At 30.6% G+C, this 22,597-nt stretch overlaps 1 protein-coding gene across 1 annotated transcript in view; it reads left to right on the top strand.

Annotated features, from left to right (window-relative positions):
- The window catches only part of LOC107456324 (Limb expression 1 family member lowfat), a 171,568-nt gene extending 149,211 nt beyond the window's left edge, over window positions 1–22,357 (top strand). Inside the window, exons 3-4 of the mRNA XM_021144480.3 lie at window positions 15,844–15,984; window positions 17,172–22,357. Of these exons, the coding sequence (XP_021000139.1) occupies window positions 15,844–15,984; window positions 17,172–17,591 (561 nt within the window). The 3' untranslated portion in view covers window positions 17,592–22,357. The remainder of the gene's footprint in view (window positions 1–15,843; window positions 15,985–17,171) is intronic.
- Window positions 22,358–22,597: the final 240 nt, after the last annotated feature.

Here is a 22,597-nt window from a genome sequence, read left to right as displayed (position 1 = left end):
CTGTGACAAACAAATTATTGACAGAAAAAAAATATTTTCAACAAAGTTTTTGGAAATAATACCCTCTGCATATATTCTAAAAATGCCTACAACGGTTGAGATAAAAAAAAAATAGACATTGAAAAATTTATGGAAAGTTTTGAAGCTAGTTATTATTGGAAATATTGTTTGTGATATACCAGGAAAATGACATTTTGAAATTCAATTAAATTTTTTAAATATACAAGGCAGTCAGTGATAATGCAAAGTCTTAGAATGCTAACAGCAATGCTATTTATTATTATTCTTTTTTTTTAAAAGTTCTTTTAGTAGTATAGTATTAGATCTTGGAGCAAGAGACTGTCAATTGTCGTATTTCGTGAGAATCACCCATATACAGTTATTTACAAGTTAACATAAAGTTATAAGCATGACTGATTCCAGTTATTAAATACATTATTATGGGTGAAAAATATTTACGTTTATCATTTCTTCAATATCCAAATATATATAGAACATCAGGAATGTTATTAAATGTGCGTTGTCCTAGCGTAGTTTACATTTATATAAAATCAAACTTCGATACGTGAAATTGCGCACATCACTACACCTCTAATCGAAGCTTGAGGGAACAAGATGTGAAAAAATGATTTTTTTCTGCTCATTATTCACGCTCGGAACCTTTTCGTTTATCATTTTGTTATCCTTCGCTCAGTTAGTTTCTAGTTATGAATCCTTACAAAGCTAAAGAAAACAACAAATTGTTCTATGTTCCAAAATTGTTGGAAATTGTTTTAAGTGCCACTGTCAGAAGGGATTGTTTTTGTGTGTCAGAGATGAGAGATAAAGGTGAGGGACCACACAAATCAAAACAGCAGACTGACAGGCTCGGAATGTCTCCTACCCAAATACACAGCTTTTTGAAGATTTATGTGTGCCGAAAGCTCTCTTGATGGCTTGATTTACTGATCCATCTTCTGAACTGGTTTCCTGCCTCCAAATAAACAAATGGCCCTGCTCTTCTAAATCTCCCGGAATTCAATTTAATAATTTAATTGCTACTTCTACGTTATTTATAGGGATAATGAACGCTCATTTGCATTGGATATCAAATTTATAGTCTACCCTGCTCGATGTAACTTTCTTTCTCTCAGTGCATCCACCTCCTCGCCTTCGGGGCACGCAAAAGTCAGGATAAGCTTTGTTTTATCATTTTTTTTTAAAAAAAGTCCCTTATTATGGCTTGGAATTCCTCGATACATTTAAGTTTTAATAATTATAAAGAAACTTCAATACTATTAATATTCTCAAATTAGCTTTTTTCTTCTTCTTTTTTTTGCACATTAATTTCTTAAGGTAAGAAAAGAAACAGAAAGGAATCGTTTTGATAGACATTGAGAACTAGTTTCCAATAAGCAATTAATGATAACTTCTCTAAATATTCCAAATCTCAGAATTCATCTATAATAATAAAAAATGTAGAGTTAGTCAACGTCTGTGCGTCCCTCTTATAACTCAAAAACCGTTTATTCTATCATCCTAATTTTTTGATATCGGCTGCAAGGGGAAAATTTCCAATGCTAAAACTAGTTCAAAATTTTCAATTTTGTCTAGTCAATTTTGTCTAGTAATCAATTTCAAAATTTGAACTAGTTTTTTCGGTGGAGCAGCATAAAAAAATGGAATTTTTTTTTATGGGCTTAAAACTCGCCATTGATAAAAATAAGACTGAAGCGAAATGAATAGCTAGATGAATAAACACATTTAATAAATGCAATTTACATTTATTTACAGTTTCCAAATGAGTTTTAGTTAAATGTGATATTAAATATATACGATGCGTATAGCACAAAAACGAAATAAAAAGAACAACAAAAAGTGTAATTGGGTACTTGAAACTCGAGAAGAAGACGATCACTGATACACAGGCACATGACCTTAGCTCCAGCTGAACATTTAAAAACAAGATAGGTAGTTAAAGTCGAGCTAAGTGTCTCCACATAAGTGTGAATGTTAACTAACGTGAAGTTAATTAAATACAACGTCGAATCATGCATCGAATTCGTTAAATAAATAATTCTTTCTACATCTACGTCTCTTATTTCACTTAGATTTATTATTTGTAACAATATTATACAATACAAGGTTACAATACTATACATGTATTGTAACCAATACTATACATGTATTACAAGCTTACAATATTATACATGTATTATATTGTAACCTTGATATATTTCTGTTTCGTGTACCTGGTGACTTCAATGCATTATTAGTTTATTTATGTTCCTTGATGTGTAATATGTTTGTTTATCGCTTCGTGACTGTCTTTGCGTTAAGTAAGAAATATATAGTGAAAGAATATAGAATGTGTCATGGAAGAGAATTGATATTTGACGGACTATGCTTATTCGGAATAGAATGGAAAGGACAGCTGTTAATGTAAACAAATGCCACGTTTCAACAACCAATCAGGGTCGAGATACCTGCACTATGTCACTAGCAGATATCCCATTACAAACGTAAGAATGAAATTTAAAGTAAATACAAACTTATAGTTCATAAATAATAATAAAATAGTTTTAAAATGCTGAATACGCGCTTGACGTCACGTTGCTTCAAGACTGCTGCAGACGATTTTTTTTCTTTCAAATATTTAAAAGATTCTCATCAGTGATATTTGCTAACTTATAGCTCTCATTAAAAAGATAGAGTTTTTCACGCGTTCTTTAATATTTAATTATTGTTTAGTCGATCGTGATGTTAAATAAATTCATTGATCAACATGAACATGATAGCATTGACGCTTATGTCACCAAATCAGTATTTATAAAACTATCTAAAACCACGTAATTATTTTGTCTATAGTTATGCCATTAAAGCGTCTATAAAACTAATAATTTATAATCAATGGTAAATAAAATTTTAAAAAAATAATGAGTTATGTATTGAAAAGCAAATCTAATGGAGAAATAGTACTAATTCGTATAGGAGAAGCATAAAAAAAATGCTTATTATGCTTAATTACGTTTGATAGTAGGCTTTTATTGAATAAAAAATTAGGTGTTTTCTAGAAGACAAATTTAATGCATAAAGGGTACTTATTCTTTGGGAACCGTGAAAAGTAACCATAGTCTTATCGGCTCTAATGAGGCTTAGTTAAATTTCATAATACGTACAAATTGATTTTTAAAAAATTAGCTGTGTACTAAAAAGAAAAATTGAAGGAGAAATGATGCTAATTCGTTTAAGAGATCATATAAAATCACCATATTGACATATCCAAAATCACCATATTGACATATCCAAAATCACCATATTGACATATGTCAATATATCACCATATTGACACTATTTAATGTTTATTTAATTTTAATAACAGTTCGGCATTGAAATCAAAAATAAGCCAAATTTAAAAAAATAATAATGTCAAAAGCAATAGTACTATAATCCGTTAAAGAACAACATAAAAAACGCGTAACTACTATTGACGCCATTGCTGCTGAATTAAGTTTGATAATAAATACTAACTGAAATTTAAAAAAAAGCTATATACTCTAAATAATGTAAATCAAAATTAATAAAAAATTGCGCTAATTCGTTTAGAAAAAATGTAAAAAACCGCACCATGATTATTGATGCCAATGCTTAATTAATTTTGGTAATAGACACTACTGGTATTATGATTATTGATGAAATTTTAATAGGTACCAAATGTTCAAATATAGGTAAAATGTATCTTAGTATATTTGATATCTATTAAAACTATAGTATATATATATATATATATATATATTAAAACTGCATCAATGCTGGGAAGCTTTAATACAGATACCGTGAAAAGAGCATTTTTACGGTTCTTCTAAAGAGAGAAGTATGGAGAAAATCGCATGATTGTGGTAAATTTTGACTATCATGAGTTGGCCTCAAGCAACAGTTTTATGATTTTATGATTCTGATAACCAATACTTTATTTTGATATAATAAGCTGTTAAAAACGTTTTTTGCCTAATCTAATAACGTAAAGCTGCCGGAAAAGTCAAAATATAATAATAAATTTAAAAAATATAATTATTTTAGCTTTAGTAATTACGTTGGTATATTTTTTTTGCAGGATTTCGTAGTGCTGTTCAGTACTGATACATTGTTTTATTACCTTGTACGAAGAACGGGTATTCAGCTAGATTATATCCAAACCCCAACTTTTACTTTTTTGACGAAAGATTTTTCCAGGTTATAGTGAAATGAGAATGAAAGATCACTTGTGGGCAAAAATATTTTAAGACTTAATGACTTAAAATATTTTGTCAGAGTTAATGACTATCAAATATCAATACATAAGTTGGATTTATTGGTATGCGTGGTGGTTGAAATCATACTAAATTGTGAAACAGAAAAGCATAAATATTGCTATTACTTTAAATGTAAAAGGTTCCAGTTCTTCCGGAGGAACTGGCAGCTATGTCCGAATAGTATGAAAACGTTCAAATGTCATGATGAATACGCATTAGAAAAAAAAACCTAGTTAAATTTTGAAGTTGCCCAGCCTCACACCATGAGTGAAAATTGGATGAATCCAGTTTCAAATCATGTATGCATCGTTTGAAAAAATTTCATTTGCGTATCGCGTATCTGATTAAAAATTTCATTCGCGTATATGCATGTTAAATATTAATATTTTTGTTCATTGTTATTGTTATTCATTGAAAGATGAAAAGGATATATAGGATAAAAGGATATTTAGTATAATAAAAGGAAAGCGTGCTCGAAGAGCCGAAGAAAGCGTTGATGACAGTATGAAAGACGTAACATTGAAAGAATGCGCAGGAAACTTGCCGTCCTACATGCAGTTTTTAAAAGCATAATTATTGTCTGGTTTCTGAAAGTTTTTCCTATTTCATGTCATTTATTTAAAGCTAAAATTTTATTCAGTTTGGAATTTAATTTTTTTTTATTTTAATAACTTATTATTGTCAAAAAATGGTACTTTTTTAAAGAGGAATTAGTTTTAATGATTTTAATAATTGATGTAAATTCTTAAGATTTTACGCTAGATCACATTTCAAATAGGATTAACTAAGCGAGCATGGCTTGCAAAGCAAACCATGTAAGATTGCATAGCAATCTTCGGGGGTCAGGGAGCACGAGCGAACGGGGGACCCTACTAGATTTAAATAATTTAAAGAAGCGTAAAAACTTTGTAAGCCCTTTTCTTTATTAGCATATTTATTAACAGTAATAAATAAACCGGGTTCGTCTTTTATAGGGATACGTATGCCGAAGATAGGGTATACGGATAGAGATATCTTCATCGATGATATAGAGCAGGGGTTTCCAACTAACATGAGGCCGGGGACCACAATTAAAAACACCAATCAAATGGTGGGCCGCAACTTTATCAAAATTTTATATATGTTTCATGTTTGAAGGACTATTACTGTCAGATTTTTGTTGTACAAAACAAAAGTATTTAATTACAAATTAAAATAAGAAGTAGATTTTTAAAAATATTTAATTGCATATTAAAAAAATTCTGCCTACAATGTGCTCCTATGTATTAAACAAATAATGTGCAACAGATATCTAATTGTTAAGATATAAAACTTTAAAAAGGTTGGTATTAAAACTTACATAGTAGCACTCAATATGTTTGAGAAAATTGAGGTTTGTCTGCTGCAACCCCCAGAGAATAGATATTTACATTTTAAATTTAAAATTAACAGATGCAAATAACTTCGTCCAAAATGAGTGGTTTCAAAAAGTTAAATCGGAGAATTTCTTCCAGAAAATTTCTGATACGCAAATGCTAAATTATGTTCACAAAGTAAATAAAAAAACGAAATAGGAAAGAGCAACATACACGATTATTTTTGTATTTGAATAAATATTTTCTTGGATGCAAAACCTGAGAAATAAATTTTTTTGCCCCGTTGGTATGCTAAATTTCACAAAAACGAAGACATTATGTTGTTTTTTTTACGAGAAAAGTAATTTAAACACATATAGATTTTTTACGAAAATTGTTCGCAGAAAAATGACAACTAATATATTTTAGCTAAACTAATATATTCACAAAAAAAGGCTTTGCAGGCCACCAGTTGGTAACCACTGGTATAGAGGTAGCAAAGGGCCCAAATTCACCTTCCCCAAATGATAATGATGCTAAACTGAGATCCCAGAAAGCCCATGAAGTTACGAAAAGAACATAATGATTATTCCCTTTCAATAAAAAACATTTGTCGGAACATTTTTAGATCATACACGAACTTGAAACCTTAATTTTTGTAACAAAATAGTTTTCAATTTAGAAAACTTTGACCTTTTTTAGAAGAGTTCTTGTACCTATGAGATTTGTATCTAAAAAAATTATGCACAGTTTTAGAATTTACACTCATGTACTACCCAACTATATTTAATAACATATTAAACATTACTGGAATAATTTGTTACTCACTAATAACTCTTCTCTTAATGATCGGGTTAGTTTTCTGGATGCGCTATGAAAAAAAAATCTAATTGATCTTGCAAGCGTTTGTGCAGCGGAAAGATCATACTTGATCTTGAAATCGTAATTTTTGACTCCATGGTTTGAAATTTAGAAAACTATAGTAAATGTTTTAACTTACCTTCAACATTTTTTAGAAAAGCCTTTGTACCTATGAGATTTTTATCTTGAAAATATTATGCATAGTTTTAGAATTTACATTCATGTACTACCAAACTATGTTGAATACCAAATTAAATATTACTGGAATAATTTGTTACGCACTAATAGCTCTTCTCTTACCGATCGGGTTAGTATTCGGGATGCGTTATAAAAATAAAAAGAAAATCTAATTGATCTTGCAAGCATTAAAGTCCTTGTGCAGCGGAGAGGAATGCAAGACGATTGAAATCTCAGCCTTTGGCTTATGGTAATCTTCAAAATAACCGAGTAATTAATATCGCAGGGAAGGATCTTGTTTTATTATTATTATTTCCTTTTTCTTGAGTGAATGGAGTCGGCGAATGACACGATTGATGATTTATGGAGACGAGTCTGGGACTGACAGATTAAATGATGGCCCCAGAACTTTGAATAAATGATTCTTGTGTTGCGACAATATAAAATAAAAAGGGATGCATCCACTGACCACTGATGACAGTTGGGGGAACTGAGATTAATAGCAATCCAAACAAGATTTGCAATGCTATTCCACAAGAGAGGCGCAGCCCATCCCTACACCTCTTCTAACGACTAATACAAGGAAATGTAAATAATAAAAATAAAAAAAACATTCGCTGATATTTTTTAATATATCCACCTTGCTTATATTTCATACAATGATCCGTTATATTGAATAGTTAAATGTGAGATGTTCAAACAAAATTTAGCTAGCTTCGTTGTTTCTAAAAAGAAGCAATGATTCAGTAACGATATTTGATTTTTCCATTTAAAGCGCTCTTGCAAATTATTGTGAGTTACATTATTCCTAAAAAATAAATAAAAATAAATAAACATGAACTGATATTTTTGAATCTATACACCTATTGTTTATGTTTCAAAAAATGGTCTGGTATATTGCATAGTTCCATTTGAAGTGCTCGTGAAAAATTCAGCGAGCTTCATTGTTTGTGGAGGGGAAAATATGGTACTCTAATTATGCTGATTTTTTTCATTTAAAACACTTTTGCAAAACCTTGGGAGCTACATTGTTCCTACAAAAAAAAGTAAGTACAAAATAAAAATAAATAAGCACGCACTGATATTTTTGAATATATACACCTTGTTTACATTTCAGACAATGGATCGGTATATTGAATAGTCCCATTTGAAGTGGGAAATTTAGCGAGCCTCATTTATTCTGAAAAAAAAATGGTTCACAAACTATACTGAATTTTTCCGTTTGAAACACTCTTGTAAAACATCGTGAGCTACATTGTTTCTACAAAAAAAAGTAAATAAAAATTAGAATAAATAAAAAATCAAAATACCTAAAAATTAAGAATAAATAAAAAATAAATTAATAAATAAACACGCGCTGATAATTTCGAATGTATACACCTTGTTCATATTTCAGACAATGGTCTGGTTTAATAAATAGTCCCATTTGAAGTGTTGGTGCGAAATTTAGAGATCTTTATTGTTTCTGAAAAAACAATGATACACTAACGATATTGAATTCTTCCATTTATTTCCAGTTATTGAATTCCATTTAAACTCTTGCAAAAGATTATGAGCGACATTTTTCCTACGAAAAAAAAACAATAATAATAAATCACAACAGTGTTTACAATGTTTGACATTGTAAATACTGTTGTGATTTATTATTATTATTTTTTGTGCTGAAACTTGGTGATGTTCTTATATCTATCTTTGAATCATTTAAATATCACGGTAATAAAAATTATTGCGAATCAGATTTTTAGGTTTCGGAAAAATTCATTTATATTTCTGCTAACATCACAAATTCAATTGTTATCAGACTGCTACTAGAGAAAAACATTTTCAGAAGGCGTAAAAAAGTTTGCAGATATGAGTAGGTGTCAAGGTTGATTTGGTTACTTACCTACTAAAATATTCCTTTCATTCTAAATTAAAAACGCTCTACCAGCTTTTAAATCGGCGTTTTAGAATTAGTTTGGCACATATTTACGTATCGGTCTCCTATGAGATAATCCTTATGACTCCAACTGGTAGTAATCCTGCTAATTTTAGTGTCTACTATTTTGAAATGGTAAAAAAATGTTATAGAAAAAAATATTTTATTTCTATCTTTTTTTCTGAGTAAGTTAGCTATCTGACTATCATCACTTCTTTTCTCTAAGTATCTCAGAAATTTTCTCATCGTCATGATCGAAATCTATCTTAGCGTCTGAGCAATACCTCCTTGAAAAGAAACAAGAAATTTGATACTTTAGTAGTCTAAACGTAGTGACATCTTTCGTATTTACCACCTCTGTATTTAGTAGCCCGAAAGTAGTGATATTTTCATTATTTTTTATCCACAGAGCAGTTTATGTTTGTTACGTCGGACTACTAAATTGATCTGTGCTCAGGCCTTCTTTCTTCTGAGGCCGTTTGTAGCCCTTTTCCCATTCATCTTGAAATTTTAGCTTTTAAGTGGCTCTTTCTGATAACTGGAATGCAAATTTGGGTGAAAAGAAAATGAAATATTTTGTATTTTTGATAAATATGTGTCACTACAAAAATAAGCTCATTGGCCTAAACTTAATGTCTTCTCTGAAATTTTCAAAAGTGAAAATTTCATTTAATTCTGCGGTATCACAATTTATGGCTTTTTCAAAAAATTTGCATTTAGCTTTGCAATATGATAGTCTAAAACATCAATGTTGAGATCGCGATATATGTTCTTATTTCGGATAAACCATCTTGCTTGCGTTATTTTTCGGAGTATTTTATTCTGGCATCTTTTGAGTTTCTCTAGGAGTGATGGGGAGATATTACTCCAAGCTGGAGATGCGTAAGTTAGTCTAGGATGGAAGTAAGCGCTTAAGTCTGAGTTCCATTTTAGAGTTTTGAAGAAGAATTTGTAAACTTGATTGTTACTTGTGCTTTATTGATATATATTTCTAACTTTCTTCCTATTTTGACAATATATTTCTAACTGAATTTACTGTTAATGAACAGACCAAGGTATTTTGCCCTTTTCCCAATGGGAATAATTTGAAACTTGGAAACTATTTGAAGAAAAACTTGTTTTTTTCGGGAGGATGGTTTTTCTTGTTATTATTGTTGGATGATTAGAAGCTGCGATTTTTGTCCGTTAACTTTAAACTTCCAGTCTGGACACCAGGTTTCTGTTTCATTCAGCTTTTCTTGAAGTTTCTGAAGGACAACGTTAGGGGTTTTGGATTTAACGACGATTCCAGTGTCATCTTCAAAAAATGCTGTAATACTATTAAAATCTGCCTTGTCTGTCCATAGAAAAATCGTAGGTAAATAATATAAATAGTATGGACCCAAGGATATTTCTTGAAGCACTCCTGCTGTTATTCTTCGAATTGTTGATGTCATCCCTTAAAAATCAACTTGAAAGGTTTTATTATGTAAGTATGAATAATTTTAATGATACCAGATGGAAACTTTAGTTTCATAAGCTTGAAGCCAAATTTGAAAGCCAAGATTGAACTCTGATGCCAAAAGCTTTCGAGATATCTAACATCAGTAGTGGTGAACTATGTTTATTATGGAGGTCCCGGACAATATAGTCAACTACTTTGAGGAGCTATTTGGTCGTGTCAAGATGCTTCCGAAAGCGATATTGCTTGTCAGATAATGAAGTAAAATGAGGCATGATCCTAGTGTCGATAATTTTTTTAAGAAGTTTTCCTAAAATGCACAAAAGACTGATGGGTCTGTAACTCTCAGGTAAAGTAGGATCCTTGCTCGACTTAAGCTAAAGTTTGACATTTGCGTTCTTCTAGGGATTAGGGAAATAGTTTGAAATAAAACAAACATTGATAAATTAAGAAAAAATATATGAACTATTAGTTGTATATATTGTTTTGGTAGAAGTTTAATCATCTTGTCTTTGATGTTATCGCAACCTGGAGCTGTTTTCATTTTCAAGTGCTTTATAACTTCTTCTGCAGTGGTCAGTTCCATTACTTCATGTGATGAATATGATAAGTTGAATTGTTTTACTTTTTCAATAGCCAAGTTGTGATTGTTTTGATCGACAATATGAGGTGATCTAATATGAGATGATAGTCAGTCTTGATGGTTCTTTTAGGAAGTGAGATAGTTTTGAATTGAAGCTCATCATAGTTACCATCTTATTCATGTTGGTCCATCAAAGAAAATCCCTCAAAAATTTTGTCTTGGGCTACCAAGTTGTGATTGTTCAGATCGAAGACCGGGTTTAGAGAGAATTGTTTTTCTAGGGAGTCAGCAAAAGTTTCGATTTTGTCTTGCGCTGTGAAGACATGCCCTGTGTCTTTATGTAAGGGCTTATCCACCTGAGGTGTGGTATGAAGAGATTTAGTCTTTCTCTAGATAGTCCTTGCTGATTTATTCAATCTTTTCTACCCATTGTCTTCTTCTGTAATAACAGCATTTCTTATCTATTTGCTTATTAAGGTCAATCATCTCTTCTCTGTAATCTGGATTAGAAGTTTTTTAGTATTTCTTTCAGCACCAGTTTCTTTGTTTGATTAAATACTTAATTTCAGGTGGAAGATTCAGGTAAATAGCTTTTGAGGTAATTGACTTACTATAGGCAGTTATGATATCATTATGGAGAATAGTAATTTAATTATCTGAAATATTTGAAACTGCAAGGCTTGGTTTATTTAATATGAGGATATATTGAAATAGGTTCCAATTGGTTCTAGGGAACTGCTTATCGTCCTGTGTTAAGGATATTCCAAACGAGAAATAGATGGGAAAATGATCAGAGGATAATGCATTCAGAACGTCTGCAGCAATGTATTCAAATTGGATATATAAGTTGTAACTACACCTCTTATTGTATATGACTTTTTGAGGATTCATGACCTCCTAGACATGGTATAGCTTGCAGCTAGACCTTGAGGAATACGCCACACACACACGCACAAATTTGAAATAGTGAAGTCAAGAATTCTGCTTGCTTGTATTCTGTTTTTTTATTTTTTATTTCTTTTAATTGGTATCTTACGTCTTCTATGTATACTTGGATGAAGCGAGGATATCACTGTTTCCTGTGCCTTATCAAGGGCCTAATAAAAGGATCATATCAATTTTCATCTGAAACCTCCATGGTTTCATTTGCTACTGACATTTTGTACTAGCAGTACAAAAAAAATATTCACCTAAATAAATAACAAAAGTAGTCAACTTGCAAATGCTGAATCACATACAGCGATAAACTAATAATCCGAAATTGCATTCATAGCATTTACTATCAAATCACTAGTAGCATGCCATTTACTATCAAAAACACAAATCAAACTACGATCCCTAAAACCATCAAGCTATCTCTACCAAAGCTCGAAGCTCATGAATCAGAGTCATTTTGGCACTCTCAGTCGCTCCTTGAGAAATTTCTTTTAAGAGCAAATAGCATGTGCATTATAAATGTTAATAATTTGTGATAGACCAGGGAAATTTATTTATTTCTATCAAAAAGAAAGGAAAAATCAAAGAAAGTGGAGAAAAAATGTCCTCCGTCCAAGATTTAATCTTTTTGAGTTACCTATTAGAATCATTTCATAAAACTGGTGGAATGGCAAGGATTAATACAAAACACCGAGTTAGACTCCCATCTTAACACAAACATATTTCAATCTCTTGCACTCGAATACTTTAAACTGCTATTTAAATTAATGTGAGCACAGAATCATTTAAAATTTCAAAATACAAAAGACAATATTTTTGTTTCATTAGTCATAGATAATCCTAATAGTCCTCACTTCCCGTAATATTTTAAGCGGTAGTGAAAAAACTATTAGGGGTAAGCTTAATTTATTTAATTTTGCTAGCGTTTAAGCATTTTACTGCATGATTATCAGTTCTTGGATATTTATATAATTGAAAATATATCGTGGCGTTCAAAATCAATGAAAGTTGCATTTATTACAAAATAAAATGGAATGGCATGAAATTTAATGTCGCCAAAATTATTCAAGAGAAATCTTCCGTAAAAACGGGAGCATTGAACAAACGGAAAATTGGCATGCACGATAGCTAACAATCACAAAACTACGAAATATTACGACTTAAAATTTTTAATTCTAATCCTCGTGGGGAGTTTTGCGAGTGCAAAGGACTAATTTCTAGAATTTGTTATAATAATGTAATTTTAATAGAGTGGTTTTGCATAGTTAAATGATTTTTTTTTTAATTTTTAAATTCTAATTTTTAAAAATATGTTTGTAAAAAACATTATTTTTCATAGCGTATCCACTAAAACAACCAATTAAAAAAACTATAAAATTTCCCGTTGGAAAAAAAAAATTGCTATTTTATTACTATTGTTATGTTTTCATAACAATAGTATTAAAATAACACAAACATTATATAACTTTTAAATAAATAGCATCTACTCATCCATTTTACGTTAAACGTATTAAAACCACTCATGTCACCTTAAGTAAATTAAACCTATCCATTTCCCCTTAACCAAATTAAAACCACTCATTTTACTTTAATCAAATTAAAACCACTCATTTCACTTTAAACAAGTTAAAAGCACCCATTTTACTTTAAACAAATTAAAAACATCCATTCCACCTTAATCAAATTAAAACCACTCATTTCACCTTAATCAAATTAAAACCACTCATTTCACTTTAAACAAGTTAAAAGCACTCATTTTACTTTAAACAAATTAAGACCACTCATTTCACCTTAATCAAATTAAGACCACTCATTTCACTTTAAACAAGTTAAAAGCACCCATTTTACTTTAAACAAATTAAAAACATCCATTTCACCTTAAACAAATTAAAACAGAAGTAATTGTAATAAAAGCACTGAAAACCGATTTTAAAAAATCTCTTACCATTTGTAATCAATAAATTTGTTTAGCTTACGTTGCCTTGTTTCATTCAAAATAGAAAACTTTTTTTGAAAAAGATTGTTAAATCAGTTCGAAAAATGAAGGGTTATCATAGTAACCGAGACTATTAAATGATTGGAGCTGTAATCAAACCTTAGAGGCAATTTTTAAGAAGTGAGTTGACGATTCGTAGGGGCGTTCGCTTAAGAACGGATCTGTCGTTTGAGAAGAAAGTAATGTTGTCGAAGTAAAGACTTCGTTAAGAACGGTCTGATTCTTTAGAGAATCAGGGGAAAGACTGCTCAAATTACTCAAAATAATACCCTACTTGTGTTAAAACGCTTTATACTTGATAACTAGAGGGAAGATATTTAAATAGTTGACCCAAGTTAGCAGAAACAAGATTGTTTTGCCATAGTATATTGTCATAGTATATTGATAATATAAATATTTATATTTAAATTTGAAACCAAAGCACAGGTCTTTTGCAAAACTAAGAAACTAAAACTAAATTCAGTGGCGCGACAGCCCATAGAGGGCCAAAGGCTACTGTGCCCATCTGAGTTTTCTTGACTCTGGGGTGCAGAAACAGATGTTCCGGTTAGGTGGTCAGCCGAACGCGAAAACCCCCCTTGTTTAGTTCCCTAGCATGCTTGGTACTCATTTATCGACCCACTGAAGGGATGAAGGGCTGAGTCAGCCTTGCCCGGATCGGGGATCGAACCCAGAACCTGTGGCACGGGAGCGCGAAGTGCTACCACTCAGCCACCCGAAGTCTTGCAAAACTAAGACAGTAGGAAAAGGAGAGGACATAAACTTGGTACAAACAAATATCGAAAACCACTTTTTTATGGAAGGGGGGGGGTGTATAAATAATTTTTAGAAAGAACGTGTAATTTAGAACGGCAGTAAGAACATATAATTTCTATCGTTTAGAATAAAAATTATGCGTAATAATAATTTTTGTTTTTTGTAGAAATAAGCTATCGTTAACTACTATTTACTTTTTTCTCACTATTATAAAATATATTTTTTCTTTATTAAAAAATATATATTTTTTATTTATTTTAAAATTTAATATGACTGAATGAAAATAAGTGGGTGCCTGAGGCTGATAGCAGCCCTTTACCCTTTCATCCTGACTTGGTCGTTGTGATAGTTCGATGAGGTGGTGGAAATGCAAATGCAGTAAACGGAGAAGAGAAAATGAGTTGTAATCTTGATGAAAAATGATATTAAAGTTATAGCTACGTAGTTATTGTAAACAATTGCGATAATTTTCTCTTGAAATATTTTTTTGTAATTAAGTATATACTCGTATTTTAAATGTTAATTAATGATGATAATTATTGATTGTTTTTTCTTTTCTTTTTTCTTCTTCTTTTTATCCTGAAAAATGGCAGGAGCTGAAATTTTTTCGCTGCCAAGTTTTCATCATTTACGACTAAGGGTTAGATCTAATGAATTAACTCCGGTTTACTGGCACGTTGATCATTTTATTTAGTAGCAAAACTTATGCTTTAATATATGATTAAAATGCTTTTCATTTCCATTTCACTTTAAATAAACCAAAGATTAAATAATCGACCTGTTGGGGATATTCTGCTGTTTTTAACTGCTGGTAAAAGTTTAAAAGCATTCGCTTACTTAATTTTTATTTAACAACCACTATTTTTTTTTAATGGCAGGCACTTGGAACTATAGTCCATTGGCCACAGAAAGTGCCAGACCTGCTAACTCTCCTTTCGTTACCCAGTGGGCACCTGCGGCGAAGCCACGGCGGTGGAGCAGCGTCGCCCACCTTGCACTACCACAACCCGTTTATAGGGCGGGTCACATTCACACACAAAGGAGAAGGGACATAGAACACAGAGAAAGAGACATCCATACCTTGCCCGGGATTTGAACCCAGAACCTTTTTGATGCAAGGACAGTTCCCCGCCCCCTACACAGGCTGGTCGGCTTAACAACCACTATAAATTTTTGTAAACGACCTGTTATGGGGATTCTGATGTTTTTCACTGCTGGTGAAAGTTTACAAACATTTGCTTAGTTAATTTTTATTTAACACAACCGTTATGAATTATTGTAAACGACCTATTGAGGGAATTTCGGTGTTTTTAACTGCTAGGGCGATTGTTTAAAAACATTCGCTTACTTAATTTTGATTTAACAGCCACTACGGTTTTTCGGTGAGCAAACACTTCCGAGTTAGTTGCTCTGTAAATTGATCAGTATTCAAGTTATTTATTTTGTCTATGGGATATGTATGCTGCGAGAAAGCCAACTCAATAAAAAAACATTTTGTTAGATGTATGTATTTAAATTTGCATGAAATAATGCAGTATAATAGAATAATGCTGTTGTTTTTTTCCCCTAGAACTGTCCTACAAAAGCAGAAGCCCGTCGTAGTGCAGCCAAGATAGCCTTAATGAACTCAGTCTTTAATGAGCATCCGTCTAGACGGATATCCGATGATTTCATCGAAAAAGCAGTCGAAGAAGCCAAATCATCATTCAAGGTAAACTTTTCAATGACAGTGATAGTTTTGATTCCCACAAATACTGTTTAGATTGACAAACCTTTATTGGTGGGTTAAAAGGAAGAAACCCTTCATGACCCATCCATCTTAACTGATATAAATAACTTAAAATTTAAAAGTATAGAATGTTAACCTTAATGTTAACCTTTAACATAAAGGCTTAGCTTATATTATGATATTTATGTTAACCTTAACATAAAGGCATAGCTGTTTTTATCTAACAGAAATATATTTTTTGATTTATTCCCGTCTATACATAGGATCCCCACTACAGACATAAAGATTTTTTCAAATCAAGTAATATGTTCTGTATGAAGTTTTACCTCGAAGTTTTGAATCTTCGAGAAAAAACACCAAAATTGCCACTGATTTTAGTTAGGTTAAAACAGTTATATTTTTGGATTTAGAAGCACTACTTGCGTTAAAAACTGACTTATAATTCTCAAAATGCAATTCAACTTCCCAGGGAGGCATCGATCAACTATTGATCCACCCGACATTGAGCCTTTCTCATTCAATTTAGAGTAAAGAAAATAATCTGAAATAATGCCTCATTCTCCTTATAGTAATAGTTTACTGTCGGTGATTTTTCAAGAAGATGCAATTGCATTTTCTTCACATATTCAAACTAGGTAGTCCATAAATTCAAGTTCAGATTGTGAAAATCCTTATGTTGCAGGGGGGGGGGAATTATTAGCATATCTGAAATCCACTCATCTCACAATATTAAAATCGCTCATTACGTTGCCATAACTTTACCATTACTCAAATTTTGCTCGCCAGCACATTTAAATTACAAAATCAGACACAAAAATTCTCTGAACAAATTTCTTTTTCAACGGATTTGAATTTTTGCGAGACAAAATATGAGGATATAATCAGTGAAACAAGGTCTTTGGTCAGAAGAACGATTGAGTTAGTTCAGAGGCTTCTTAATGTTAATTTTCACTTTTGTGTCTGTTTAAATATATATATATAGTTTNTATATATATATATTCGTTCCAGCAACTACATATCAATGAAGGTAGAACTCTTAACTAAAAGTTGAAAAATTCGAATGCTGCCTAAAAAAAAAAGATAATTCAGCTTAACCATTAGTTGCGAAGCACTAGTAGTGTATTTTTATTTGTTCAGCTGTGACATACAAAAAAATTTTTTTTTTACAGCTACCATCAGATTCAGATGACCCTGACAGATCTCATAGCGGTATCGATGCCTTTCGTTTCATGCTGGAATCCAACAAGGGCCGCACTATGCTTGAATTCCAGGAGCTTATGACAGTTTTTCAACTACTACACTGGAATGGTAGTCTGAAAGCGATGCGAGAACGACAATGTTCTAGGCAGGAAGTGGTGGCTCACTACTCTCATAGAGCTCTGGATGACGATATGAGGTCCCAGATGGCTCTGGACTGGATAGCCCGTGAACAGGAAGCTCCAGGTGTCATATCCCGCGAACTCTCAAGTGCAGAGAGAGAACTGGAAGCGGCAAGACTTGCCGGTCGTGAACTTAGGTTTCCCAAAGAAAAGAGAGATATTCTCATGCTAGCGTGTGGTCAAGTCAACAATGTAAACGGTCTTACTTAATTCCCAGCATCTTACATATAAATATATATTATACTCAGACGATGCCAGAATCGCTCTCGTCTATAGTCCTTTGCACTCGTGATACAAAGTATTGTATATAGAGACAATGTATGTTTGTAAATGAATTTTCCCATAGTCCTTATATAGCATCTCTACAACCATGATTCTAATCAGCTATGTCGTGAATTCCAAGTGTGTTTAGACATTATATAAAGACATCAATAAGTTTTTTTAACGAAGTATTTTAGAAGAATTGGAATGTAAATGTAAATGATTTAACTGAAAATGCCGTCAACCGCAGATTTCTCTCACCAAGCATAAAATGGAACAACTGAAGAGCTTAGTAGAAAAGCACATTAAGGGACATTTTTAAAACAATTTTTAAAAATAAAATAAATGTATAGTAATTGGTTGTTTAAATGGAAAATTAATTATTCACCGAGCGAGTAAATAAGATGGTTTTCAATGAAAAAATATTTCTTGTAAACAGTTTTCTGACATTAATTATTTCAAAGGTAAAGATTTCCTTTTTTATCTTCCCAAATTCACTTACATATTTTACAACTAAGCTCATTAAATAAGTACATCTGAAACAAATCATATTGTAAATGATAGAGCTCAAACTTATTTGATAGAAAAGTTTTGTTTGCCTTATTTTGCAAAGCATTTAAGAAATCTAACTAATGCTTTCATACTTTATACTGCCGTGCAATTGAAAAAACAACGTAAGCGACAAAAAATTCAAAATAGAGATTTTTATATATTAGACATATTGTTATGATAAGATGCCCCCTCCCCCATTGGATAGCAAGGAAAAGAAAATAATAGTCTCAAGCCACTCTTCTAAATATCTATTATGAAATGTTTACGTTGTTCTCTTAATTGCACGGCAGCATACATAGATATTTCAGAATGCATAACATAATTGAAATCTGCCTTATAGGGTTGTTTTTATGTCTTGAATTTAATCTTCATAGTAATGACAAATGTATTTTTAATTTGTGATATTTTAGGAGAAAATTTAGGTTGATTTTTAAGATTAAGCTCTAATGTTAACATTCATTTACTTAGTTAATTAACAAGTACATGTTTCCATTAAAACTATGCTATATTTGTGTAGAAGTATGTATGAATATAAACAATTGTACAGAAAAATAGAGTGTTGTAAATTATAATATTGTAAAAAATTAAGTCTGAAATGTTACAATTAAACTTATTTTGAAAATATGCTTGATAATCGCAACAAACTTTAAGAATTTAATATAAAAAGAATTTCAGAAATCTTCAGGTTTAGACACTCAATAAACAATCTGATAAATTAAAATTTTTAAACTGACTTGTAAATTCGCTTCTAATATTAAGGGTATATTACGCGATAAGCCGCCTTTTTCGATGATCCTATTGCACTATTGTCTTTCAGCGTTATTATTATACTATGAAAAAACAACATGGTGGTAAAATCATCTTATTTTTAATCAATTTATGACAGGAAAAAATGCAAAATGATTTTAGTGAGAATGTCTCTAAACTAAATTCATTACGTGGCTTTTAAACGTTTAGGTTAAATTAAAAATACTGTCCCGCAAAGTCTGAAAAATCTCGCAATTTTTAAATGACCTGTCGGGCATGTTAGAAGAAACAATCTAGTTCTCTCTATAATATTGTATTAATTAATATAAATAATTATACTTGGATTTGAAGTCAAATTATAAATACTTGTCTAAGTAAAAGAAAAATATAACCTGTAGTTGATTTAGTTGTATATGTGCTAGCCTCAGTTTTAGTGTTAAGGCATTAACAGGTTTTAAAACACACTGAAATTAAACACTTTCGTTCTTTCTTATAAATTAAAAAATAATAATAATAATTAATGTTTGTTGGGATATTTCTATCGCTTTGAAAGCGTAGAAATAAAAGCATGCGTTAACGCATGATGCTACTCTAATCTAATGTGATATTGGTTTATATTGTGTATATATGTCATTACTTGAGTGAACTGCTTTTTTTTACCATTTATTGTGTATATGTAACAATTGAAGAATGAGATCATTCCTCCAATGAGTGGTGATATTAAACTCTATAAGTGAGTCCGTATGGAAGAATGATTTTTTATTTTACCGAATTATTGATCACAATTGTATTAGTTCATAAATATGTGGTCTTGTGAGATTAATAACATATTATTTATGCTGATTTCTCATAATTTATTTTAATTTTTTTTGTGCAAATGATGTCTTTTAATATGCTTTAGTTAACTCTACTTTTTGGTGCTTTGTATAGTTCTCTTACGCCTGAAGTGTTGAGTTTATTTTAGATGTATTTTACTCCCATAAGAATTATGTGCTTAAAGTAGCCAAAAAGGATTTTCTGTCCCTTTTTTTAATTTCAAGAAATGACGGTTTCAAAATCGTTCGATACATGGCTCTTAATTTTTTTTTATTCGAAGAATCATTGTCTTTATAAAAGAATAGTACCTGCTAAAAAAATTTACAATTTTTAGTTTCGGTGAACAGTAAAAAGAGAAATAAGAAGAAAAATATGTGTGAAATATAGTTCATGAGAAACTTTACATTATTATGTAAGAAATCGTGTAGTTTTAGTCCTAAATTTATCAAAAATAGTGCATACTGTGGCGACATTAATATGCATGGCATTACTCAAAACAAACGTGGCAAAAGCAATCTGTAGATAAAATTTATAAATTTAAAGTAGCTTTAAAATGAGCAGTTTTTTTTCTTTTGATAATTTCTAAAAAAAAAATTATTCAAAAAAAAAACATTTTCATGTAATTTTTCTCCTTCATCTGCAATGATAATTTATCAATTTCACTTATTCATAGAATGCAAATCAAAATTAGAGTTATTTAGGGTGTTTATTAATCCTCAAACTTAAAATACCTATACTTAATACTTAAAATACCATACTTAAAATACCTATACGAGAATTTAACCAAGGTTAAAGGTTTGTCAAAACATTACCCTGATCAATCACAATACAGTGGGTTTTTAAGCATAAAAACCAGTTTATTTTCGCATAAAACTGAAAGTAGATTGAGAATTCTTTTCAATTTCATCCATCAAAACACTGTACAGAAATTGAAATTAAAATCATAAATACCGATTTATTTGTAGATAAGATTGAAAAGCTACGAAATGGGATTAATAAAAATGATCTCCAGTTTCACTTACAAATTAACTGGTTTCGATGTCTTAAACCTCACTTTTACTATGATTGACCTCAATGATTATTCATCAAATTTTGACAATTTTTTTCTTATAAATATTAATTTTGCCACCTCTGTTGTGTACATTTTTACTGCATCTTGACCACAAGTTATGTAAATATATTTTTAGGGTGGGGATTTAGGAACATCCAGTAGAAGATCAGAGAGGAAAATATTTAAAAACTCTCAAATACACTGAAATATACTATTTGTTAAGACTGTGAAATTGTTTTGAATAATTTCAATTCAATTACGATAAAACTTGAAATAAGGCCATGAAGTGTGGAAATGCGATGCTAACAAATGTTATATTTTAGTAACAAATTTATTTAACTCAGTTTTAACAATAATTAAACCCTTAAATTTTAAATGAAATGTTACTACATATAAAACAAGAATGACTTTTATTTTCTTTGCTTTTTTGTTATCTAATCTGTATCAGCTTGCTACATTCTTTATGGTGAGTGAAATGGTAACTAGATCACTATTGCTACAAACACATTTTTTAAAAATATTTTTGGTGATAATGGTAAAATTATTCCAAACAATTAATTCTGTTTAAATTTTTAGTGAAATATAAAACAGTCTTTTTTTTAACGTGAAATTATAAATTAAAAAGAAATGAACGATATCTAAAAACATTATTTTTGGGATTAAATTAAATTTTTGATACCGAAGTAATTTCTGACAGATAATAATGCAATAAAACTATTTTTAAGGAAAATGAAACACAAATAGGGTTTTCTGAGAAGTATAAATTTTAAAAAAAAATCCATGATTTATTTGAAAGAATGGTATAGCAATTTAGTTTTTTTTTTTTAAATTGTATATTTGAAAATTCTTATTTTAAACTATATAGTGATTGGTTACATCTGTTGCATTATTAAAGAACTATTTGATAGAAGTACATATGTTTTATCAATAAAATGATTATGAAGGCCATTTACTAAAAATTTGCATGCATAAATCATCAAAGCCACTTTAAATGACAGTTCCCTCAATATATATTTGTTTAATTCAACTGCAGCTCAGTTTTAATTAGCTTAAACCTAGCTTCAACTTGTCAATGAAGTTTTTAATTCATTTTATAAGCTCTGAATTTTCCTATTAAGAGTTAGTTTGGAAAATTCTCTACTTAAAATATAGTTAATTGCATCCTAATATGACATGCAAAACAAATCAGACATTTTATGATGTATATGATTTGTACAAATTATAAGAAAAAATAATCTATAGTGAAAATTTATCAGAAGAAAGTTGCAATTGAAAAAACAATAAGTTACGAGTTTGAACTTTATTAAATAGCTGAAATCTCATCTTTCAAAGATCCTAGTTTTTTGCTGTACTTCATAATTTCACAGTATATTTTTTGAACTGTAGCAATAGTCTCTAGCGACCTGTTGATTTGTTCTGTTTCAAAACTGTCTTTTATTAAGGTGCCTTTGATATGGGTCTGCAAAACACTGTGATAGAATTCTTATTTTTTTATTATTTTTTTTTGTATTGTACAGATAATGCAGCGAATAAAAATGCTTTTTTGTTACTTATTTTGTCTTGTGCTCTTCTTGCGTTTTCTATTAGCTTCCAAATATTTCATATATATATATATATATATATATATACACTCAAGAGCCAACACATTATGACCACCCCTACATTTTGCAATGAACTCTCCTGGATGACGTGGAAGGCACGTGATCAAGTGGAAGTGGTATTTAACTGTTGCTGGAGAGTTTGAAGAATCATTCTTTCACTTACTTCTGTGTGTGATGGGAAAGGCTGC

This window comes from Parasteatoda tepidariorum, chromosome 7 (assembly GCF_043381705.1).
Source record: "Parasteatoda tepidariorum isolate YZ-2023 chromosome 7, CAS_Ptep_4.0, whole genome shotgun sequence".
NCBI classification, from domain to species: domain Eukaryota; kingdom Metazoa; phylum Arthropoda; class Arachnida; order Araneae; family Theridiidae; genus Parasteatoda; species Parasteatoda tepidariorum.
The sequence above is the reverse complement of the archived record's forward strand: the minus strand, read 5'-3'. Positions and strand labels throughout refer to the sequence as shown.